General features: G+C 46.0%; 1 protein-coding gene across 1 annotated transcript in view; it reads left to right on the top strand.

The window, feature by feature from the left end:
- Positions 1–25869, top strand: part of SSH2 (slingshot protein phosphatase 2) — a 95554-nt gene that overhangs the window by 43607 nt on the left and 26078 nt on the right. The window contains 2 exon segments of the mRNA XM_029961290.1: positions 18176–18279; positions 22910–22974. Coding sequence (XP_029817150.1) covers positions 18176–18279; positions 22910–22974 — 169 coding nt within the window.

Here is a 25869-nt window from a genome sequence, read left to right as displayed (position 1 = left end):
CGTCTTTTGGGCTTAAAGCAGAGATTAGCCCCTTTATTTGATCTCTTGGCTTATCTCAAAGCGACAGAGACGGACTGCGGGGCTGGGGTGTTGCAGGTCTGAGACCTGACACGCAGCACCTGCGGGTCACAAGGCAGAGACATGAGCTGGTGCCAGTTTTTAAGTGCTGTCAGTCTTGGGCAGTTCTGAAGTGCAGAGTGTCTCTGTGCCCCACACTAAGCCGCTTGGAAAAATCAGTCTCCCCAGCTGCACACCCCCCTTTGAAATGCAGATACGAATAATCATTTAATTTATAGACAATTAACAGCCACTACCTGAGTCGTGGGGTTTGGCTGGAAGGATTAAGGAGGGAAATGGCAGCTATGGGGTGGTAGATAAGGCGTTCAGAGAGATAGTCACTGTGGTCTAGCCATGCTTGATATTTCTTTAAAGAAGCTAGCAGACTGTTTTATCTCTTGGAAACATCATGAAAGACTTCAAGATAGTAGGATAAATGCTGGGTCCCACCTGGAGCTGTGTTCTCCTCACAAGAAACTCCTGCTAGAATTGCAGCTGCCTTGCACTTACGAGGTCTTTAGTAGATATCTCTGCTTAGGCTTGATATGGAAATGAGTCCCTGGACTCTGTGGCCTCCTTTGTGAGCATTAGCAATCACTGCTGTAGTTGGTAATCAGTTTAGTTAAGTCTCTCTGAGCCTTTCATACTCAGCCCAAAATGTTTGTAGTTAGTAATTTTTTTCCGCTCGCACTGTTGCCTGTAAACGCCACGGATTTCCCTGCGGTTGCTGATAAAGTGGGTTTAACAGGGATGTACCTGAACTGTTCTGTGGAGGCAGGAATGCAAGCTGGATATATCCTGGGCATTGGGAAGTATCAGTAATTCTGGAATTGTGGAGAAAAACCCAACACGCTCTGGGCCGGAACATTTCCTTAGAGCTCTGGATGATTTGCCGAGCTAGAGCAGGTAGCCAGGTAACAGTTTAAGTGCTTTTAAGGTGTTTGTTTTATACACTACTCAAACACTTAACCCACAGTTGGAGACTGTACAGAAAGGGATCAAAAGAAAGGGGAAATAATGCTTGTCTCTGCTCCCTCCATCGTACGTATCCCTGTGGTGGAGGATCTTGTGGTAGTTTAAATGGTGCTGGGTTGGAAGGACCACCCTTTCCTTTTCTGGGGAGAGAGATAACAGAGTTATCACAGGAGCTTATGCTGTCCTTTGCCTTCTGGAAGGGAAGATTAATAAGCATGAGAATGACAGAGCTTTTGGCCCACACGTAAGTGTTCTCACAGGCTGAACACTGGATTAATATTTTGCTGGTGTTCTCAATCAGGACGGTGCTGTGGCTTTCAGGCTGGTGTAATAAAGGCTAATTTTTAAAGTTTATGCTCCTAGTTACAAGTTCACAGAGGCTGATTAATATTGAATGTCCTTATTTCATCGTAGGCAAGGCCTAAAAATCCAGATTTAGTTGTTCGCTATGCCAAAAATGTGTTCTCTGTGGAATGGGAAGGGCAGTGGTGACCCAAACATTATCAGAAACTTCTGTTTCAGTGTATTCTTTAGTAGATGTATTTGGCTGATCAGCTCTGACTTTCAGAGATCAGCAGAAATTACTCTTGTGTTGACGCTTTTAGACAGTAATGTAGTCAGCTGGTCTGGGTCTAATTCATTTCAGGTTCACAAGGATTCAAATAATGTCCGGGAGACTTGTGTTTATCAAAACGCTCAGAATTTATAGTTGTAACCCATTCCAGAAAGTCTTGCTGCTCTCACTGAACCTAGGGGGAATTCTGCTGATTTACCAGTTTACTTGCGTGTAGGATTCAAAATTTAATTTGGTCTACTAAAACTCTAAGGCAGCTGATGGAAAAAATAGAAGGAAAAAAGCAAATCTTTAGGCAGTCCGCAAATATAAAAGAATTTTTAACAAGAAACGTGGAGAAATTGCCATGGATCAGTTCTTCCTGCCTAGAGTTGCTTCCTCTGCCTCTGGCCAAGTTTTAGTTGTTTAATTCATTGCTGGTGTCCCTGAAGTGGTTTTTCCATGTCCCTCTGATAATGCCGGATTCCTCTGTCACCCAGTTTTCCTCTTTTATCTCAGTGGCAAAGCAGGGTGACGCAGCAGTCAGGGCACTCACTTGGGATTTGGGAAGGCTCGGCTCTTGCTCCCACTGCACCACATCCTTCCTGTGAGACCGTGGCCGAGTTCCACCAGGCTGTGTCCAGCCAGGGAGCGGGGCCTGGAGGTGCAGAGGCATGTTTTGAACCTGAGGAATAACCACCTCACTCTGGTGCCCTCGTCCCCCTGGCATTTTTGGGCGTTTTTTGTTGTGTTTAAATACTTCTGTCTCTGCCTGGGCTCCCTTTCTGCCAACCCGAGCCCTCCCTGGGTGCACATCGAGCACATGTTAAAGGTTTCCTGTCCTGTTTACTCCTCCATCCTCCAACACTCGGGAGCCAGATGGATCTAAAAACTCGAATATGCTCACTGCTCTCCATGGTTCTCGTGCTTGCAACATACCAGTCTGTTTTCTATTATAAGCTGTTAACTCATAGTTTTTATAAGTATTTTAAACTTTAGGGGGAAAAAAGAAGAGAGAGAGAGAGAGTAGGCAGTGTCTTCACAGTGTTGTGGGTTTATCATGGAAAAAAATCACGATAAGGTTTTTTTAGGGAAAAAAAATAAACCCCACAAGTTAAACAGAATTATTTTCAACAGTAGGTAGCCACAAAATGTCCTTGCAGACTTGGCTTAGCAGCCTGTTGCTCCCTCCCATAATCAGTTTTCTTCTAAGTGACAACCCTTCAGCGTAGTGTAAGAAACCACACTTTACAGTGTAAGAGGAAGTTCCAGGCTGTGCAGGTAATTACAAACTGTGCAGTAAATTACAACACCGGGTAATTCGGGCTCATTGTGTTGCCACCTCAGTGTTGTAACTTGTCTTTGTGCCCAGCCTGCTTGGCCCTTGTCCTTCCCCACCCCTTTCATTTACCTCTGTCATGCAGCCGTGGCCTCTGTGTTAGAAAATTTCATGACCACCTAATCTTGAATTATGCCAAGTGCCGAGTCAGGAACTTAAGATAGGTGTGTGGCTGCTGCTGCCATTGTTTGGAGAGCTGTATATTTATTTATTTCTCATATGGGAAACCTTTTTATCTCCTTACAATGTTATTACTGCCAAAAACCTTGACCGCTCAGCAATTAGACTGCAATCCTCCGAGCAGCGTGTTATTGGAAATCTTTAATTGCTTCTGTGCCGTTGTAAAGCGCTGTAGCTTTGTGAGTGTTTTACCATTGTGCTGAGAGTCAATGATATTTAAGAGCTGAGCTTGGAAACTGCTGCTCAAAGGACTGGAAGATCAGCAGAGTGATTCCAGTTACCGCTATCAGTTCTTGCTGAAGTTGCCTTAAGACAGCTGAGGGTCGCTCTGGTTGGAGGTGCTTGCAATACAGAAAGCAGCTGATTAGCTCTTGTCTCATGCAGAGGCCGGCAGGATCAGGATGAACTACAGCAGTTGTGTTCTCCATTTAAGTGTGCATTGTGTGCTGAGGGTTTGTCTGGCTGCAGAAGGCAGCCTCGTGCTCCATAAGGGATGTGATGGGAATGTGCAGGCAGGGGAACCTGACCCCTTACCCTTCCTGCCCACCCCTCCACGCAGCTGAGCTCACCCAGCACACTGGATGGGCTTCCTGTTGACAGAGCAGAGTCGTCGGGGATTTCTCATCTTTTTTATTCCTTTGCTGCTTGTGATAACACAAATGCAACACTTAAGAGGCCTCTTAACTACCCACTGATTGCTAAAAACTCTACTCAAATAGGTTGTGGTATTTGGGGAAAAGTAGTATGGTGTGTGCAGAGTTGATCATTAACTGAGCCAGGGCTGTATTGTTCATAATTCCTTTTCCTGTTTGGCTTTTCCTTTTATTCCCCTGGAAGCTGTGGGTATTTGTCTCACCGATCCTTCCTGGTAGGGGTTGGAAGAGAGACAAGAGATGGTTATCGGACATAAAATCAAAACCAGTGTTCCAAGGACAAACCCCCCACACCACCACCCCTTTTCAAGCAATATGTTTTAGTTAGGAAGCCCACGCTGCTGGGCTGCCAAATTAATGTTTTAAAAGGCTGCGGATGGTAGAGTTGCCTCTGAGGTTCTGTGTTGTCTGGAAACATCTGCAGATGTTCCTGTCTCTGGAAATGCTTGGGATTTTTCTGAAGACCTCAAAGCAGAAGGACCCCAGTGAGATTATCAGCAGAAAAAGACCTTTCGGGGCTAGTGAGTGGGCTGGCTGGGATTTTTTTGCAGGACTGTACTTCCTTGTACCTTTATCACAGAGCCCTTGGTTAAAATATTGCTTCATTGTTTTTTTAAATAACTTCAGGCTAACTTTCTCGAAATGTTTCTTCTAACTAGTGTTTGTGGGGTCAGAGAAAGTTTAAAATTCTGCATCCCATTCTGCAGTAGACTCTGAAGAGCTGTTGTCTCCTCTGCATTGGTCTAATAAACAGCATTTAAATTATCAGCCTGTATGGGCTTAAAACTAGTTCAGCAAATATTTTTCTCCAGTGTGATGGATGTAATGTGTACAGAGCAAATCTGCAACTTGAGTTTCCAGCCATGCTGTTTCATAGCAGCTGGTTGAATGCTCTTATTTTCACAAACACATGGAACAAAACTCATTCCTGTCCTTAATTCTGAATGCTTGTGCCTTTACTGAAGTATTTTGAAGACACCCCTTCGCTTTTCATGTGCACCTGGGCCAGAGCTTGAATTGAGCAGCTTGGGATAGGAGTTGGAGACTGGCAGTAGTTGTTCTCTAGCCACCTGCTGCTGGGTTGTGTGGGATTAACCAAGTGTTTTGTGACAAACAGGAGTTTTCTGATTCAGGAACATCAGCCTGTGGAGGAGGGAGGCTGGGGAGGAGAAAAGCCTGTAGAGGTAAACGATAAGACAAACTTCAGAGTTGGTGAAGGCTGGGAGTGACACAGGAATCCACATGGGGACATCTCTGTGTAGGGTTGGGACTTCTTGGCCTTGGCAGTTGTCTAAATTTGGGCATTTCTAGGTACATTGAGGTCACGGGCTCCTCATTCAGTGCATATTCCTGTTTATCCAGTACTTATCTGCCCCTCATCAACATCGAATTCAGCCCTTTGGGCTCTCTGGGTTTCATTGCAATAAGCCATTTAAGCAATATGCTTTTGCTCAAAACACCTTTGTTACAAGTAGGCTAAACCCAGACTGCTGAACCAGAAATGGTTTAGTCCTTTCTTTTAAACAAATGATCTTTGTCACCTATTAGCAAAGTCCTTGGTTTGTTCACACACTTCTCACAAAGGCTCAATGAGCTCCACACTGTCCCACCTCCGGGGCTGCCTCCTGTCCAGGATCTCCTCTGGAGTGCCATGGGTTGGCAGCTGGGTCACACTGTTAAACTTCCAGCTTTTCACTGGAAGAGTGTAGATCTGTTCCATCTGGCTGTGGTAGGATGGCTCGTGTGGAGGCACTGAGCTGGATTGGAGTAAGTTCAACCCCAGGTCCAGAATTGTGTCGAGGTGCCCAGCGTGGGCCTGGACTTGTCTGTGCTGGGGTGTTATTGTGTATAATGGACTGTGCTGGATTTCCTCTCTCCCTGTGATTTGTTTGCCAGCGTGGAGAGAATGAATTTGCTCACCTGAGCCTCTTGTTGCCCTGCAGCCTCTGTTCTTACAGCACCCCATTGGGTTGCTTTGGAGTGGGCTGTTACCTGTGTCTTGGCTCAGCCACCTGTAGGTGACAGACAGGCATGGGAGGCCCTGCTCTGGGTGTGTTGCTGATGCTTTGTAAGACTCCAAATGGCAGGTGGGACAGGAGTAGGGTCACTTTTATTAGCAAATGATAAATTACCTTTGTCAGGTCATAATTTAAGGGGGTACCTCATTTGCACAATGATCCAGTTGGGAAAAGCTATCATTAGTCTTACCTTTGTCTTCCTGTTAGTCTCCTGCTTGCTTTCTGCAACTGGATGCTGAATTAAAATGAACCCAGAATTGGGGAGGGGGGCGGGTTCATTGGGGATTTTTGGTTGTTTAGTTTGTTTGGATTTCTTTAGGGCTCGTGTCATGGTGGTGTGTGAAGAGTTTGTCACCAGCTTTGTTATTGTTAGTGTTGGTTTGTTTGTTTTTAGGTTTTGGGTTTTTTCCCCTTTTATTTGCTTTGTAAAAGAGACAGAGAAATAAAAAAAACAAAACAAATGTAAAGTGGAACAGCTGCATTCCTTTGTGATGCAAAACCAGAAAGCCAGTTAGTCTAAATAAAAACAAATCGTTTGTCAGCACCATTTCTACCCCTCCTGTTGGTTTGCCACAACCAGAAAGTTGCAAGAAAGCAAAGGAGGATTATCCGTGTGCCTCCATGGCAAGCGGGGTGACACCAACGTCCATCCCAGGGTGGGTGATGCTGCATTCAGCTTTTCAGAGGGCAGGGTCTGCTCAGCAGGACATCAAGGAGGTGGAACAGGCCACCACCCAGGTTCCCAGCACAGTCACCAGAGCAAAACCTCGGCACCACTGTGATCTTCCTGACTTTTTTGTCCTTAGTTCCTTCAAGTACATCATGATGTGTTTTATGAGAGGCTCTCTAGCTTGAAATTCAGCAAATATCTATTCTGGAACCTCTTTAAAAGCTGTTTAAAAGCCTGTTCCCTAAAGTACACTGTGTTCTTGTTAGAGACTTCTCTGGATCTGTGTTACACAGCAACATTTAGTATTCTGTTGGTCTTTCTACTTTAATGTGTGGTTTTTAAAGGAGTTTCCATGCTTTTAGGAAATATGAAGACCTGAGTTAACCACAGAAAATTGGCTGCCAAACTGCTTAAAGTGCTAATTCTGCTGAAATTTAGCACCTTTCTTTTGCAGGGATAAACACATCTGGAATCTCTACTCCTTGGAGTTCAAACTCCTGTAAAATAAAACTTTAAATAATGTGTTTTCAATCTGAGTCTTAGTCAGCAAAACTTTGCAGAGTTTTTATGTTGAAACTCCTTAAAATGCATTTTGAAGTAAAGCACTGACATCTCCTTTAACTGAAAGTCGCATTAAGGTGCTAAAAGAGTTGGTTAATTTGCAGCTGTGCTGAGGAATCACAAATGCAAAGCTGTAGGGTGATGTTTCAAAATGGTGCACGTCGCTGTGTTTCCTTTAATTTACTTTTTTTGTGAGCATATACCATGAAGAGTGGATGGTTCAAACAGTACTGCTTCCCTGCTTTTATTTAAAGTAGCTGTATAAAAACATTGCAATTCTCAAGAGTGGTTTGAAGAAGTTTCCTTGTCTGCTGCATAGAAATCTCCCAGTTCCTTTTGCCTCTTGGGCTGCCCTTCATTTCAGCCTTTATTTAAGTTGGGAGATGCAGTGCTGCTATTAGACATCCCACAGTCTGTCAGCTTCTGTTTAAAGTGGTGTATGGTGAGTGATTAATGGAAATTATTTCAGGAATAAAGGACTCCTGGTAAGCTGATCCCTATTCAGAACACCAAAAGAAAAAGCAGAGTCACAAGGGATGTTGTCTCCAGGAAGAACTTGTAACATCCGCGGGGGGAAGAGTTGGATTGGAAAGTGATGCTGAGTTTGCATTTTGAAAGGCATCATAATTATGTCTCATGGTCTGATTTGGAGAGCTTTTCCTGATAGCTCTGGAGGCTGATTGTCACTGTTTCTTGTGGCTGCTGCTGGGGTAGGTGTGCTGTGCTGGGGGGGAGTGTGCTCTGAGCCCCCGGAACAGGCAGCCTCTCACCTGGGGAGCAGCCTGTCCTTAAAGGATGAGGGACCTCATCCCCTGTGGTGCTGAGTTGTTTAACCCAGAGGGATGCTGTGTTTATTCTTTGGTTTGCAACTTTAAATTGAGTCTGAAGTTTGTACTGACCTTGCTTGTGCAAAGAACTGTCCCGAGTGTTGCCTTGAAGACACAGAATCCATTAAACTATTCCAGTTATAAAGTTGGATCCTTTGTCTTTGATGTTTTCTCACTTCTAGGTGATTAAAATTTCAAGTTATTATTTACAGCCATGTTAAATTTTGTATTCCATTAATTGCAGCTTCCCTTTTCCATAAAATGAGGTCTCTGATGTATTTGCCAGGGGGAGCAGATCAATAGCCCAATTACAGGCTGTATCAGCACAACAGGTAAAGCTCCCTGTGACTTCCAATTTCAAATCAAAACCTATTGAAAGAAACCTGGGACGTGGCAGTTCTCTCTGAAACAGTTCACAAACCATCTCACATCACTGGCTACTACTGACTGTCCTTTTTGCTAATCTAAAGGGACAGTCGTTCCTAAACCGATTTTACTGTTCCTGCTGGAAACTGTCATTCAGGGATCAAATACCCCTCGTGCATGGGGAGGATGCAGTAAAAATGAGAGAAAATTGAAAGTGCTGAGTGCAGCAGAAGTTAAAATACTGAACAAATAACTTCCTTCTATATTTTTATGAGTCAAATCCAACAGCCTCTTGATGATTTTTGATGCTTTTGGTAAACAAGCATCTGCTTCTTTTTAGCACAGAGGAAAAGGCTTATTATTCAGCATTGATTTCTTTGTGTAGAGACAGAGTGGTCCTTGTTTTGGTGCTCTATTTACAGGGGTCTGTTAATGAATTTACTGAGGGCAGGCAGCAAGGCTGTGATCAGAGCCAGGCAGCTTCTCCAGCACAATTCCTCCGTCCCATGCCCTGGTTGGGGTGGCTGCAGAGCCAAGTCCTGGCATGGTTCTGCTCCAAGGGCCAGCACTGGCCATGGTTCAGGCAAGTCAGTGATCCCCTTCCATCTGTAAAGTGCTGGACATACTTTGTCTAAATATAGAGGACGCTGGACTTGGCTGCAGTGAGGAGGGACAGTATGTTGACCTCAGAGTGTCTCCTGTGACTTGTGTTACAGTCATATTTAAAGCCGAGGGGTCCTTCTTGCAGGGCACTGCCAGTCAGGCCAAACATGGTCAGGTCTGTGACAGTGACGTGCAGGGAGATGGGAGTAAAAATTAGTTATAAAATATCCTGTCTTAAACATATTTCAGTGTAGTGGGTAGAGACGTGGTTGCTAACCAACTGCTCAAGGGTCTGGCAGCTGTTTAAGGTTTAAAAAGAAATGTGCTGTGTATGAAGGCAACATTTTCAAACTTTGGTGGCAGAGGAGATTACTGTGTGGTTTAGAGATAATCAACATGGACTGTGTTAATTTGGAGGGGAGAAAAGGTAAGTACATGTCAATCGGAGGGCTGTTCTTCCTGAGGGTAGCTAATCAAAAAGCTGCTGGTTATTTTTCTCTGATCCTTGATGCGATAGATTCCCCTTATGAAGTTTTCTCACGTTGATTAAAGTGTTTTTAAGAACATATTTGTGAAAGCATTTTGTTGGTACACAGCAGCTGGCTCGCTTTGGACAGGCTGAGGTGGCAGGAGTGTGGCACGTGGTGGTAAAACACTGTGGAGTGTTCTCCTGGGTATCGCTGTCCTGCTCTGTGAACCCAGTGGTATGCATTAAAAATGCCCAAGAATGTTTAAACAGTATAGAGCACAGCAAGAATGTCATGTAGAGCTTTAATCTGGGAATGGCTTGACTTGGAGACCTGGAAGCCTTCGGGGACTGTCATGTAAAACAAATTCCTTTCATGGTCTCACTTCCGGTCTGGGTCTCTTGCTTTAAAAAGTACACAGAATCAGATTTCTTCTGTAAACACCCAGTGCCTGGATTTCTTAATCAGCATCCTAATTGTGTGAGCCACCCCCTTTCTAGTCCATGAGCTGCCGTGGTCGGACTGCAGGAAGGACGATTTTGCGCGTATCTTCAGTCTTGAATTCCAGAGACATCAGAGCTTTGTTTGCACAACTTGTTTTGCTGTTGCTTTTTGGAATCTTTTTCCTTCTCTCTGGGTAGATTATCTGGAGCCGACTGGGAGGCTGAACGTGGGCCACCAACATGTGGCTTGCTGGGCCTCCCTCGGTGTTGCACAGCCAGGGAGATGGGCAATAAAACTTTTTGTTATTAGTGTGCTGCCTGGAAAATGCTCTGTGATACCTTCCATCCGTCCTTGCTTAACTGTTCCTCATTGCCATGGTGACTCATAGAGCCTGTTCCCAGGTTCTTATTCCCTAAAATAAATCATTACCTGATGATCCGGCGTCAGTGGAGTGTCCCAGCTCGTGCTGCATTTCGGCGTTTGCTGGCAATTGGAACTCCACTCGGCACATCTCCCCCACCCTGAGAGCTGCCCAACCTCGGCACCACATTGGTCCCTTCTGAGGCTGCTGAGCGCTGGCAGGAAGCAACAGGGATGGACTGGGCATGAAGTGACTGGGGGGTTGTGTGAGAGTTACTGTATGAGCACGCGCCCAGCAGCAGCCCAGTGAAACCTAATCCCGAGCTGTCGGCACAGGCATGGGCGCAGGGCTGGGGGGGAAGCAGCACTGAGCTCTGCCAGGTGGGATGGAGAGGAGACAGCTGGTGCCCGTGCTTTGCCTTTACTTTAGGAGTTTATATGTTGAGCTGGTTCATCCATAGGCCAGGAGTACGTGAGGGGAACAGGAAGCCCGTGTGGACTTTGAGTTTTATCAGAAACTATAAAATGTTGTCCGGCTTAAAACCCAATCTGCTTTCTTTTGCCTGTAACAAATCGATCCCAGCCCTGCCTGTGAGGGAATACATTTGATAGGAAGGTCAGCTCAGCCCTGCAGAGCGAGGCTGGGGGCACTGGGAGGCAGAGGAATGCTGCAGGTGGTTGGGTTTGTCTCGGCACTGTGCAGCTGCGTGGGCTGAACACTTCGCCTGCAAACAGCAGCTGTTGTTGCTCCCCTTGCTGGCAGCAAGGCAGGGATGAGTTTCTGGCAGGGATAAGTTTCTCAGCCCAGGGCTGTCGTCGTCCGTGCGGTCTCCAGAGGACACCGCTGCTCTCTCCAGCGTACCCAGGCTGCCCAGGCTCTGACTGAAGTTTGCAAAGTGGGTTCTGGAGCTCAGTAATTGTTCCTGGTGGCAGAAGAGCCCTGATGGCATGTGCATGATGGTTTGTTCCAGCAGAGGGCTCGACTTGTAGGCTGGTAACACATTTGAGTGTTGAGTGGGTATCAGTGCTCCCCCCAGCCTGGTGGGATGACCTGAGGCTGGTTAGATTCCGTCTCTGAAACTTTCTGACTGTGGTTGTTTCATGTATCTGAAGCAGACACAGACACACTTCACTTGCAGACACAGCCATGCTCGTCAGCATTCCCTTTGGCAAGTTGGCAAATTCTCTCTGAATTTACCAGAAATTCTCTCCTCACTTGGGGCAAGTAGAAGGCCTTTGGGAGTTCAGATTCACACCCATCATCCTTGCTTTGGCTGTCTTCTAGCAAACTCTGAGTTTTTCCTATTGTCTTAGTTTGGCTTCAGAATATGCCCGTATTGAAGCCCAAAGCAAGAGAAGAGGGGACTTGGTGATGGTGAGAAGGAATCAGTACATCAGTTCATGCAGATGGTTGGCATTGCAGATCTTTCTGTGATGATGCCTGCCTGTGTCATTGCAACTGAGTTCTCTCTCCGGGGAGCCCCACCTTGGAGCAGAGGAAGTGCCTGCAGACAGTTCCTTCTTAAAAAAAAGAAAAAGGCACAAATGCAGATGTTGTTAAAAATGCAGTTTGCGTCAAGCCTCTGAGCCCGAGTAGGTTCCCACGCTTGCTTTGTTTTTCTCCTCTGGCTGTTTCTTAAGTTGCAAAAGTGCTGAGTGGCAAGAGATGGCCTTTGGTGGAGAACCACTTCCCCTTTCTCTCCCTGCCCTCAGTGGTGTCACCTCTGCTGAATCCTTTTTCAGTAAGTCATGGCCCTTGTTTTGCTCAGCACTGGGTTTGTTTCTGTTTTGGGTATCAGAGAAGCCTGGACATGTCTGTGTGTGCTGCCAGCTGACCCTGTTAATACAAGTGTCACTGTAGGGCAGTCCTGAGTTATCTTTGCCTTTTCCATTTCCCTGTTGTTGTGGTAGGGTTTTGGTGGGGTTTTTTATTAGTATGTGGTACTGTGCTTTACACAGCTCTAGATCTGACCTCTGTGTGAAGAGAAACGGTGCCTTCAGCACTTGTCTGGGAGCAAAGGCTTAAACTGGAAGCCAAACATTGCTTCCCTCTATTTAATTCATTAATGCTGTTGGCAGTTATTAAACAGTGCTTTAAAAAGTAAACAAGGGAAGTAGGGGTGTTGTTTGTTGAAAAACAAACCACAGTGAAGGTGAAAGAGGTACTTCTCAGGGGAGAGATGCTGGAGGAGTGCAGTGCTCTTGTCTGGTGGTTTGCTGGAGAAGTGCCCTGGGCTGCCAGGCTGCACATAATCCAGCTGTGCACCCAGCTGCTGTTGCACCCTTGGCTGGGGGACTGCTGGGTTATTAACCAGGACTTTTCTTGTGGGCAGGGGAAGTGAGTGGGAGGCTGGTGGTGAGAGCCGCTCCTGCAGCAGGTGTGATGCCAGGCCCCGGGCCTGCCTGTGGAGGAAAGGAAACAGCCAGTTTGGGAGGGAGAGCAGGAAGAGGGAGGGAAATGGCTTGAGGTGCTGAAAAAGCCAGCAGGCTGCTTGGCCTGCCCTCCTGTAACTTCTTCCACAGCAGGCACAGCAAGCTGTGGGGGAATTGCAGCCCGTGCAGGGAGCATCCTGGCCGCTCCAGAGCTCGCTCTCATGTCCCCAGATGCCCTCTCTCCCTCCTTCCACTCCTGGCTCCACAGCCTCGGGAATGAGCTCGGTATTGACGCCTGCTGTGCACTCCTGCCAGCCTTGGAATTCTGGTCTTCTTCTTGCTTTTGTGTTTTGCAGCCCGTGGATTAAAGGAGGATGATAGAGCTGAGCTGGCAGTGAAGATGTGCAAGGCAGCATCGGCTGCTTGTGTTAGGGCAGAATGTTGGGGGACTCTTGAGCGAGCAACCTGGCTCAAAAATGACAGAAGGGAGCTGGGTACACGATTTTGTTTCACTTCCTGATAGACACCTTCTGTACTGCATCTCTTCCCTGTCCTGTTTAGCTGCTGGCTCTTCAGACAGGGGCCACCTTTCCCTGCACACGTGAGCAGCGTTTGGTAGCGCGGGGTCCTGACTGATGTCCCCAGTGCTTTAGTCTGCATTGACTCTTCCCATTTTGAGGACTTGGGCTGCTGATGATCGCAGTTAGTCAACACCAGGGTTAACTTGTGTAATTCCTTACTGTCAGGCCTGTTTGATTTCATCAGTGCAGTGCTTTTCTTTCATTTGCCTTTGGTCTGAGCAGCTGCTAGGGGGGAAGGGTATGTCCTGCAAATGGATTGGAGACTGGAAGCCCTTCCTGGTGGTGCCCAATTCTGCCGGGCAGTGTCTTGTGTTTGTAGAGCTTGTGCTGGATGGTGGTTGTGTTCCAAGAGATGCCCTTTAGGGAAATCTCTTTTCACTCTCGAGTTGGAAGTGTCTGTGGTAACTCCACAACTCTCTTGTCATGGGGAGCTGCAGCTCGAGCTGGGGTTGGCATTGAAATCCCAGAGTAGTCTCTCAGGTGTGTTAGGATGCTGCTTCAGAGCACTTTTCTGCAGGGTTCTGCTTAATAAATACCTACAGCTGACAGAAATCATGTTCATATTTCTGTAAATAATACAGACTTCTGTTCAAATGTGAAGTACCTTGAAATCTTCATTTCCCCTACCATCACTTTTTAACGTCCCTGTTTCTCCTAAGGACAGAGGGGAACAGGGCAGGAGTTCATGACCTCCCTGCAGTGCCTGTGTGCCGTGGGCATGGCTGTGAGGAGGTGACAGCACGAGGAGCTTTGCTCCTCACTGCACTGACCAGTTCCTGTGCGCCGTGCAGGGGGACATGGTGGAAGAACTTCTCCTGTTGGGGAATGGTGCCAGCTCTCTGGTTGTGCTACTTGGCAAGTGCCTGACTAAGGGCTGGGCTGGACAGGACAGAGCCTGCTGTAAAGGAGCTGCTCTGATGAGTATGTAGAGCTGACTTTTGGAAAGTCGTCCTCAGGCTCGCAATAACTTAATTAAGTGTTTATTAGGATAAAACATTGCCAGCAGCTGCTCAGGTGCCTCCTTGCTTTCCTTGCCGTGCTCTTAAAAAGGTTTTCTCTTCTTCCTCTACGCAACAGATTCAAAAGAAAACTATAAGGTTCCTTTTTGAGTAATTTACGCTGAGGACTGAGAATTTCTCATCGAAACTGGTGGGTGGTGCAGATTCACCTGTCTCCTGGCAGGTGGGGCAGCTCCCCAGCCCAGCAGCCCCTCCGATGGAAGGCATCATCCAGGAGGGTCATGGCAAAGCTTCCAGTGATTCCTGTTGTTGCATCACTTTGGCACAGTCCCTAAACCAGTAACACTTGTGCCTTCAGACCAGTTTATTGGTGTTTGTCCTCGCAGTTCATGAACGGAGCTGTGCAGGGTAGCAGCTGGGAAGGTATTTATTGTTTGTTTGCCATCTGTAAGTTCTATGTGGATCCCATTTTGTAGCATAATGAGAATTTGGTGTGAACTGTGCAGTGTTTTCCTCGTGCACGAGGAGCTCAGCCCCTGGGCAGCAAGTCAGGCAGCGCGGGAATCACTTCTGTTTCCTGCTGTTAATGCTTGTTAGAAATTGAGTCTTCTGAGGGGAATGTCCGTGCTTTTTGTGCAAAGGGCTTTAAATAATCTGATGTGACTTGTACAGTTTCTACAAAATCTTTTCTGCCTGGGAGTAAAATCAGTACAAGTAGCGATTTCCGTAGGAGTTCCTTAAATTTTCCACTTTGTGTTGGTTCTCTTCCCAGTGAGCAGGGAATTACAAATAGCACATCACTGGTGGCCTTGGGGTTGCTGCTTCACTGTAGAAGTGAGCAGGCTGAACATGGAACAGAAGGGGGTTTTTCCCCCCAGCAGTAGTGCTGAGGAGTGCTTATGGATTTAATCACTCCTTTATAGGCATGTCCCGAGTAAGTCTGCTCCAGAAGAAAGCCCTGTGCAGTCCAGAGGACTGATGACGAGCCTGGTGTGCTGATAAAACACAGCTCAGCTTTGTTACCTCTGCCAAGTTGGCTCTTTGTCTTCTGCTGTCCTGGGCTCAACTTCTCCCACATTGAGTGTCTTTTAACACCCAATCTGTCCCAGGAGATAGTTTCAAAGAGCACTGAAGCTCCTGTAGGCTTTGGCAAACCAGATTTTGTGGAGTACTTCAAAGCCCAGGTTACGCTTGGGAGCTGTTGAGCTGTCAGCAGGGTGAAATCAGTAATGGATGGCAGCACAGCTCTGCTGGTATGGTGAGCACAGTCCCACATTGTGAGGGTTGTTTTGAGCCCTAATTGCCCTTTTCACACACATCTTTTCTACCTTCTGTGTTTCTGAAGCATCTCAAGGTGGAGCCTGTTAGCATCCCACCCAAGGAATCCTCTCTCCTTTTGTATTAGGGGTAGTATCCAAAGGTGATCTTGCCCTGAAATATGGAGTTTTTGGGAAAGGTCATGGCAGGGACTGTCCAAACAGGATGGACCCAAATTGAGCAGCCATCTCTGTGTGGCACAGAGGATGTCAGGCCGGTGATTGATTGCTTTTTTTCCCCTTGTTGTACACCAAAATAAGCATCTCCTGAAGAACAGTGTTAAACTTTGCTGATAGTTAATATTAGAGCTCCTTGGACTTTCCTATAAATTTGTGGCCTTTCCTCCCAAGATTTTCTGTGCTGCTTGAATCTCAGGGCAAGGGCTCAGTGTTGTGTGTGTGTATTGTTGGGTTTTTTTGCTGAGGTGCTGTGCTGGATATCGATGTGTGTTTGGTGTTGGGAGTTCAGGGTGGGCGATGCCGAGGGTGTGCCCTGCCCTCATCTGCACAGAGAGTGTCCCCAGAGCTGGATTTGGCAGAAGGACCAGGGCTCTTGTGTCTGTAGATTTGCCCTTGTCCCAGCAGTGCTGATGGCCATCTCCTGCCCTCGCTCCTGCCCTGGGGGAGGTGCTGCCCTCCCTGCTTGACCTCCCCGTTCCACAAGAACGATCTGCTTTGCCACATTCTTCGGCTCTTCCAATCCTTTGTATGGGAAATCACATTCCCTTTCCCTAGTCTTACTAAGTCAAACTTAGTGCTTGTGGTTAATGGCCCAAAACAAGGCTGTCCTGGCTTTAGAAGAGAAGGTGGCCTCCTGGAAGGATGCACCTGATGGGAATCTCTTCAGTTCTGCCGCTGGTTCCTTTCCAGGCCGGTGGCTGAGAGCTGGTGATAAGAGAAAGTGATGGAATTGAGAAGATTTTTAACCTCCCAGCCCTCCAGCTACGTGGTGCTGTATCCACTAAAAATAGTTTCTAATTCCACCTTCTGGGGGAACCTCAGGCACAGGCTAAAGGATTGCTAATATTAGTTGTCGGCTTTGCTGATAAACTGTGTGAAAAGTGGCTGTGAGTGCTGAGTTCTTTCTCCTCCTGTGCAGCCTAACATCTTTTAACAGTTTTCTTCTATTGGTGAGATTATAAAGGGAGGAGAAGAATTTATTTTTATCATTAATAATAATATTACTATTTTTTAAGTATCTTTGAGATAACTCAGTGTTTCTCCAGTTCAGGCTGTAGGAAATTGTGCAACTTGAGAGCTTTCAGAGGATTTATTTGTCACCAAAAACTAGAAAGGCTGAGTCACATTTTTTAATGTGAGTCTGAGGAAACATCTGTGCTTGGTGTGCCAATGAATTTATTATGTTTTGTTTTTAATTTTAATATAGGTAAAGATCTCTGATCCATTTTAACTTGGGATGAGTGATTTTCTCCTTTTTGAAATTCTGTTTTATTGAAACATCCAGAGCATGTTTGACATCTGGTTCAATTTCAGAAAGAAATTTCTGGGAGAAACTTTGTCAGCGAGGAGTGCTGAGGGTATGACAGCACAGTCTAAACATTGGGATATGCTACAGGCTTTAGAAAGGTCTTTTTGAATCTGTGCATCTGCTTTGCTGGAGCTTGGAAAACTTCATTTTTTCATGTCCCCAGCAGCAAAATGGAGAGGTGCCCAGAAATGTGCCTGAGCTTAGAGGGAAATCCAACTTTTTAACACAAGCTTGTGTAATTCTTGTGCCTATAAAAGTGTAGTTGGCAAGGCCTTTGCTAAAGCAGTCAACCCCAAATAATGAAAATACGTGGCAGGGCTTTTTACTCTATTAATAATTTCCCAGTCCTTGTCTCTTAAAGGAAGGGAATAAATAATTAGGTTTGATATTTGTTTAAGGAGCTAAAGGAATTAAGTTCCTAAGCTTTGCTCAGCTGAAGGACAAGCCAACATCTTTTTCAAGGCACAGAGCTGCTGGAATGCACAATGCCAGGGACTCTCCCATTCTGTCTCACCATATTCATCAACCATCCTGTTGACTACAGAATTGCTTCTGGCTTTCTTCAAAGCCTGTATGACTGTCTTATCAATTCTGAGAAAAGCAGGAACCCTCAAGTATGCAACAGGATGGCTGAATTGCAAAACCTGGAGTGTGTCTTGCTTTTTCCACGAACCACAACATCTCTAAGAAAGCTACTGGAAGATGTGCTTAAAACACCAGCTGTTCCTCAGAATCTGGGAATTCTTTACTGCCCCTTTTTTACAAACTTCTCTCCTCATGTGACTTCAGAAAGGGCAAAATCAGGGCAGTAAGTGGTGTCTGATTTCAACAGCATTACAGTTTTGTTTTTAATTTATAAGTCATCGAGAGTTAATTATCGTGCAACTCATAGACAGTAGTTTCGTGATTTCTCAGTCTGTTGTGTACACTAATTTTCTTTTGGCTAACTGCAGAAGGGAGACATTTGTTTCTGCAGGGCATCAGCTGTGTCTGAACCACAGAGCTCGGGGTTAGCGGAGTCCGTAATTACCGAGGTGCGTGGGCTCGCTCTGCTCATCACCGGTCAGAAATGTGGATGTCTCGTCTTGACTTCCAAATCCAGAGTGTAGCCATAGGTTCCACCTCTGCAGGCAGAGTGGCACCAGGCATGTGTTCTGCTTTTCAGTGTTTCTCTTTTTGTGTTGTTCTCAGTTATGCTTTGAGTGTTTGCAGCACTTACATGAGGGGGAAAGTTCTTTACCAACAGAATAATTTGGTCTAAATCGCTTCCTTGCAAAAGAACAGAGCATGCATTCAGTGCCTTGAACTTCTCTTGTTCCTTGCTTTTTTTCCCTTTAAATACAAGATGGTTTTCCTCACTCTCTGTTTGTCTCTCCCCTTGCAGTATCAGCGAAAGCTTCCTCACTGTGAAAGGTGCAGCTCTTTTCCTGCCACGTGGAAATGGGTCATCCACTCCCAGGATCAGTCACAGGCGCAATAAACATGCAGGTAAAGTGGTGTATCAATGACTGGGGCTTGTCTGTTCCCTCTAATTTCAAAGTCCACTTTTCTTGAGTTCATTTTCACCTCATGACACACATTTCTGTCTGCTCCTGGTGTTTGTTAAAGCCTGACCTGCCAGTCTCAAGGCTGTGCTGTTTGATGCTGATTAGATGGAAAGGTTTCAGAACTCTCGTTTATCCTGCGAAAATGAGGGACATTGAGGCAGCAGTCATGACATCATGGAGACTTCAGAATAACTGCCCCCCAAAATACCATCCTGTAATCTTTGTATGAGAGGGGGGATGGGAGGATTGCCATGAAAACCTTCAGGCACTGCACTGGGAAACCTGAGGTTGTGATATGGGATGAGTAATTGTTCTTCCTGATCTGAAAGTAACCGGTTATGATGGAGGGAAGGGAGGATATTTACCTCCTGTGTGGGGGTGAGGAAACCTCTGAGCAAAGTCACTGTGACTTCTCAGAGGTGTGAGCAGAGTGAGTAATACAGAGTTGGTTATAATTCCGCCTCCTTTATCTGCTCCAAGTTTGATTTGTGTTTTTGCTTTGACTCTCTTTGAAAAGTTGACCTGAATAATGGAACTCAAACATTTCAGGGTAGGTTGTTTTTCACTGGCTATGGTGCTTAATCAGTGGTGGTGTTTTACAGGGATCAGATAGTGTGGGGATTCTCCCTTGCATTGAGCAATTGACAGGAAAAGAAACCCATGGAAACCTTCAGACTTTTGCATATGGGACAGAAATAGAAACAGAGAGGAGGAGTCAATGTGCTTTGCCAGGAAGTGACCAGCAAAACGTGATTTGATTTGATTCCAGGTGTAGATCACTTTGTACTTTGAGACCAGCAGACTTGTCATCCAGGTCTACATCCGGCAGAATTCTGTACCTGATGTCTGGCCACCTAAAAATCTGTTTACAAGTATATTTATAGAAGAGGTTTAAGTCAGAAGGCAGTTAATCACATACTTGGATTCAAACTACTTTGGTGAGATGCATTAATTACCAGTTGTTGAAAGAAAATGTTCTGAAGCTTAATTTAAAGCTGGCCTTTCTGGTCGAGAATGAAGTGAAATTGTCTTTAGTGTGAAAGCAGTCAGCAGTCTTTTAAAAGTTTCTCTTGGCCTGTCTTGATTTTTGGTCTCTCCAAGGACCATTGCTGAAGCCCAGGTCTCCCCCTGGCAGCTGCTGCCTTGGCTTTACCTCCAGAGAAGACCCACTGGATGGTTTTCCTTGTGAACCTCTGCAAGGCAGCACAAACAGCTGTTGAGTCTCTCTCCTTCCCTCATCCACTTGCTCCAGCTGACTTGCATGAGGTCTGGAGACCTTGGTGGAAAAATAGTTGCTTGTCTAATCAGCCCAGAGCTCTTGGAAACCAGATTGCCAAGGAAGCAAATCCGGTGTGTTGTAATTGCTTACAGCAAGATGTTTGGTACTGGAGAGGCTGGCTTGCCTAAGGGCTGGGGTTTTTGTTCTTAGAAGGTGTATTTTATTCCTGTCCTGAGATTTAATGAGGCATCAGTACTGTCCTTTCCTCAGTTTCCCTGCTTGTCAAGTGATGGGAATGCTGTAGTGATTCTTATGGTGCTTAGAGGTTTCACTGCAGAGGGTCCCTTGTCTGCGTGTGCACCAGCTTTCTTTTCTGTGGATTTTTCTAATAATCAGCAGACCGAGGGATCAATGTGTCGCCTTCCTGAGCAAAACATCTGTGCCACCAAAATTAAATCAGTGATGTAGAGAGCGTGGCTGTGAGCTGTGAACTGGCTGCTGGCACTGAGCTGGCACAGTGTGTGCAGCTGCCTCCTCTCTGGGACACTGATATTCCGTGCTCAGCTTCCATTCCCTTGTATGTCGTGGCTTATCTCTGGCACTCAAAATTAGAAGAGGGTAGAGAGCGGACATAACTTTCCAGTATGGAATTGCTGCCTATGGATGCAATAGTATTTCAAGTGACTCCAAGAGCATTTTCTAGGAAGCTTCACTAACCTTCCTGACCTGCTTTTTTAATTCATCAGAGGTGCTGGAATCCAGCGGGAAGAGTAAATGGGTAACAGGAAGTAATTAATGCTCCCACCCGTTTCTTTAATCGCATCTCCAGCGATGGAATCGTTGGCAGATTGACTAGATATGGCACCACCTGTCCACACTCCTCTTGCTGGGCGGTCCTGTGCCACCTGGAAAACTGATCTGTGGGATGGTGGGCTTGCTTTTCCACAACAAACTACGCAGGCCAGAAAACAGTGTAACTTCCCTGGGGCTTTTGCCATCTCTGGAACGCTGTGAATCACTTTTCAGATCCCACTCTGATGCTTTGCACCTATCCTGCCAGCTCAGGGAAACAAAAGCATCTGCTCAGTGCAGGACAATGTGATAGGAAGCAGCAGCCCTGCCATGAATGCCAGCAAAGCTGACAGCTCTTCACAGGACAGGATGTGGTATCTTTGTGCTGATTCTGGCATGTTAAAACCTTTCCTTTGGTTTTTCTTAATCCAGGAAGCTTACAAAATGCCTTGTGTGTTTGGGGCTGAAAACACTGCAAGTGGATTAAAGCTGGCCAAGGAAGCAATCCTTTACTTTCCAGCTCTGGAGCTCCCAAGGCTGGCAGGGGAACAGGGAGGAGTGTGGTAAACTTTCTGAGGATGAGGGATAATGGAGCTCCTTGACTGAGCCTTGCAGAAAGGGTTGTCATAGAAACTTTGTCTCGTTTTTAAGTATGGAGATAATCCAGTATTCCTGGTGATGTTTTTTTAAACTCTGGAAACTTTGACTCTTAAGCTGGTTCCTGAATTACTGGCAGCAATAGGTGGGAACCGTTACATTTTGGGGAGGGAAAAGCTGAGGTGAAGCATCTTTCATTTCAAGCTGCCTAAGACGTGCATGCTTCATGAGACAGACACTTGCAGGGCTCTTCCAGGCAGTGGACAGGAGGTGCAGAGGGACTTTGACCTGTTGAGTCGACTGTTCTCAGCAATTCCCGCTGTGGGAGCAGCTGAAACTTGCTGGAACTGGGCGGTGTTTGCCAGGATTTTGCACTGGTGATGACGTGGGGAAGTCCTGTTGCTGCACCCCTGGGAGGACAAGCACCTGATGGATGAGTTGGCCTTTCCTGAGTTACCTGTCTCCATAAATAGTTGTTATTTATGGAGGCACGTGCCAGCCACTCCTGCATTGGGAACAATGTCCTTGGGCAGGAAGCGGCTTCAGCCGCTGGTACTTTGTATTTGACTTCCCCAGCGGTGCAGAGTGCCTCAGTTTTTCCCACCCTCAGTTGAAAATGCAATCCCGGAGCATTGACTCATTCTCCATGTGCTAAAATGTGTTTCAAGGAGGAAGGAAGAGAGCAGGGAATGCTGTGTCCTGTGTAGCCCACTCCACACTAGCTTGCCTCTGTCCCATCCAGAGAGGGGCTGCTCTTCCACCAACTGTAAAAGTCATTAGGAAACTGGGTACTGTGCTCTTGCTGGGCAGCTTTTCCTTTCTTTCCCTCCCCTTTTGGGGCATTTCTGGATGCTGCTCCATGTCCAAGATTTCCTGGTTTCTGAGAGTCTGTGGAATAGCATGGATTGTAGAACCACTGATGAATTAGGAAAGGAGTTCAGGGAGATTAACCAGCCTTCCTAGAAAATGCTCTTGTAACCACTCCTGCTGAATATTTGCTCCTGCTTCATGGTCTTCCCTGCAGTGTTACCTAAACTCAGCTTCCTGGCTGTGGGGGAGTGGGAGAGGGTGGGAGAGTAAAGGCTCCTCTTCTTGCTGATCTGTGCCACCCACCTGGCAGCCTTGCACTCTCCTTTCTGGGAATGCAGATTAATTTTCCATACAACGATGGCAAAAACAGGAGATGCTGCTGCTGACTGACACTCAGGCCAGGGAGTAGTGCTGAGAAGTCAGTGCAGCAGTGTTGGCAGAAAGGCATCTCAGTTGTCTTTCAAATACTTGATGCTTTAGGTACCTGGGACACTCGACTCATTTTTTAATAAGACTCAAAATCATAGTAATGCAGTAAATTTAATTTTCTTTTATTTTTCCTCAGCCTCACCAGTGAAAGTGTTTTCTAAGAAAAAAATTGCAGGTGTTTGATTTTTCAGGTGGCAATTCTTAGCTGCTTTTGGGAGGGGTTGGTACACAACCATACGTGGGCACGTGCTGGTCTAAGGTGGGACTAAATCTCACTTCATAGGGGATACTTTTGTCTGGGTAGTAGTTCTGCACTGGGTATAAAAGAAGTTGGTATAAAAAGAAGTTGGTATAAAAGAAGTGGCAGATTTCTGGTTTGAAGCATGTGGTAGAATGAGATGTTGAGCCACGGGGGTGGGGTCCATTTCTACCTAGTTTGCCTTGTCTATTAAAAGAACAAAGAACACCGAAACACTGTTAATTTCTGTTAAAAAAGATAACAGGATTTAGCAGGAGAGAGCATAGTAACTGAGGAACAGGTGAGCACACGGAGCAAAGAGCAGCTGACTCAGAGATGACAACTCATCTCTGAGGAGGTGGGAGTGACGACGCTCACGGTGACGTGTCGGGTTTCTCAGTGGACATTTGCTCTGGCTGGAGAGCCAGGAACTTGCATGTGATTTAAAACTATTTCTGTGCACTCACCTTTCCCTCTTGCCCGCAGGGGATCTCCAGCAGCACCTGCAGGCCATGTTCATCCTGCTCCGCCCAGAAGACAACATCAGACTGGTAGGTCGGCTTTGTGCTTATCTGCTGGGAACCAATGTAAAGGTTAAGTGCCACTTGACAAATACACCTGTGGAACTCATGAAAGCAGTGCTCTGTGTGTGTCTGAGTGGTATCGTCAGCAGGTCTGGGGAGTCTTTGCAACCACAAAGGTAGAAAAGCAGCTAATTATGAAAGGCCTGCTTATTTGGTTGTTCAGTGAGACAAATTGTATGGCTGGAAGATTGTCTTTGAACCGAGCACTGAGTGCCTGTGCTGTTAAAGTCCTGTAACAATTGCCAGAGAAGATGGGTAAATTATCTTGGTGCCCTGTTTAAATCAAGAGTAGATGACTTATGTCTGACCAGTGTGAGCACCTGCCTTCCTACAGTAGTTCAGTTGTGTACCTCACTCTTCTCTCCTCACTTGTGGCATCCTAAAAAGCCATGGCTTATCAGGAAGGAGCAGGTAGGACCCCCATGTAGCCAAGCACCTACACTGAACCTTGGCCTTCTGCATTTTTGGGCTGTTGCCTCCTACAATGATGCAATCAGGTATTGCTGTTCATAGCATTGTCATGCAGTCCTGAAGAGCTCCAGAAACCAAATGTGAGCAGTGAGGAATTTGTCTGGGACATGTTGAAGTGCTCTACAAGGCCAGGCATGACTGCAAGTGTATCTGCACCTCTCATCACTCAGTAGCCTGAAGTTTCTTCCCTGTGTTGTCTTGGTGCATCTTAGCAACGTCTGCCCAAAGAAGGACTGCCAGCACCACAAGTGTTATCTGGCACCTCTGGTTTGCTGAATCCTCCTGAGCCGTGCTGAGGATGGACTGGTTGGATGAGTATAGCTAGGAAACAGCCAAGATTAATATGGAATGCCTAAACTTCCAAAATGACCACCGAAAATAATTTGCCATAAGCAAACTAAAGGACCTGCTCCTAAGCTTTTTCAGGCACACCTTGCTGTCACTAAAATTTCGCTGAAAGTGATGGGAATGTGGGTTTTCAATGCTTTTCAGAATCTGAGCTGGGGTTAGAACGTTGGAAGCCATTGAACAAGGCATTGTTCAGCAATATCACTGGCTACATTGTGTGATTTGGGACAAATTAGCCTTAACAGCTGAATAAGGACTTTGTGGGCTGAGACATAAACCCTTTTGTTCTGAGCTACATTTGGAATGCTGAAATGTAGCGTGAGGTTAAGTTCGATAGTCTACTTGAATTTAATTGATTCTTGACGAACGAAGGGTGTGCAGAGCTGCAGTGGAGTCTCTCACAAGACAGTAGATACAAATGAGATTTGAAATATAAACAGTACTGAGAGAAATGCATTCTCTTCATTTCGTTGGCTGCTGTCATTCAGAGGGCAGCAGAGGAATCTAATCCTCTAAAAACCTACACTTGAAATTTGGAACAACCCTTGTCTCTGTTGGAGCTGTTGGCAGAGGTTTTTAGCCCTCCATGAGAGCAGGATTAGAGCAACGGTACCAGTGTAAAATCAGTAGAAAGGAGGAAAAGGAGTTAAGAGTACAAAGTGATTGAACATGTTTCTGTAGCTTAGCAGAGCTGGGGACTTGAAAGTTGGACATACTTTTTTGTTTTTAAATCAAGTATCTCAATGAGAAATGTCTTCCTGGATGAAACACTATCAGAGAGAATGAAAAAGATGAAAGGTCAGTATGAACTTCTTGGAATGTGCTGTTCATAAGGGCTGGTGAAATATCAAATCATACTTCTGATGAAACAAGAATGCAGCAGAAGATAAAGTTGGCTTGTGTTTAGGTGAGCCTGAAAGTAAAAAAAATGTCTGGCCCTGAAAGCACTACAGGTGATGATTTGTTCATGAACAGACCACAAATAACCTTCCCAAATTGAGAAAGCTAGCTCTATATAGATGAACTGTTGAGAAAGAACTTCCCATCTCATCACAGTCCCTGAAGCCAGGCCATCCTCTCTAAAGTGACTGGGTTTTCAAATACCTTCATTTAAAAGGCATCAGAGCACTTGGTGTGCTCCTGCTGTCAGGTGAGCACTTGCTCAACCTTGCACTTGTCAACCTTGCACTTAATGGCAAGGTTGGAGACTCATTTGTGATTTGTTGGGCATGTTGGAGCTCTAGTAGTAATCTTTGAGGTTGGCTGATTTACAGTGTCAAATTTGCAGGTTTATTATTCCAGTAAATGTAGCAAAACACATTATCTGCCCCAGTCGTGGTCCTTTGCTTTGTGCTAAGGGTGTAAGTGTTGAGCCCAGAGAGCCACACTAAGCCATGCCCTGTTCCTCTTAAGTGGCCTCTGAAAATCCCACCCCACCGACGTGTAGCTACGTGACCTTTGCTCACTGTTTGTCTCGCCTTGTTCTAAAGGGTCTTGCATTAAGACTTCCCATTACTGCCAGCCAAATTGGTTTAGCAAAGTAAGTTAGATTATGTTAATCCTCTTGCTTATGGACTGTCCTCAAGAGAAGCAGAACAGAACTTGTGTGTGGATGCCCCGGACATGGAGCAGCTGCGTCCGTCTGCTCCCATTTTAGGCAAGTCTGTGCTTCTTGTTGAGGTTTGGTTCCTAATGTAGATAATAACTTTAACTACCAAGCCCTTGATGATTACTTGCTCTTCTAGGTGGAAGAGCACCTTTCTGTTTTCCCACAAGTGGTTAGTGGTAGAAACAGCTGTCTTTGGCAGAATTCACACCTTGAAGGACTGACCGCTTTGATCTTCCGTGTTTCCAAAGGAATCCCAGTGACTCAAGAAGCAAGAAGGAAAATAAGGCTGGTTTTAGCATGACTTATCCTAAGGAGATGGGGTGGGGCACAGTCTCTGTTCAGAGCACGGCTGTCTGCTGGCATCAGCATTTGGGTAGTTTCTGTTGGTCTTTGGTCCCATTGGACAAGTCTAGAAGACTCCATCAACACCGTCT

The sequence above is a fragment of the Manacus vitellinus genome, unplaced genomic scaffold, assembly GCF_001715985.3.
Source record: "Manacus vitellinus isolate BGI_N305 unplaced genomic scaffold, ASM171598v3 scaffold_32_pilon, whole genome shotgun sequence".
In the NCBI taxonomy this organism is placed as follows: Eukaryota; Metazoa; Chordata; class Aves; order Passeriformes; family Pipridae; genus Manacus; species Manacus vitellinus.
This window is presented reverse-complemented; position numbering and strand designations above follow the sequence as displayed.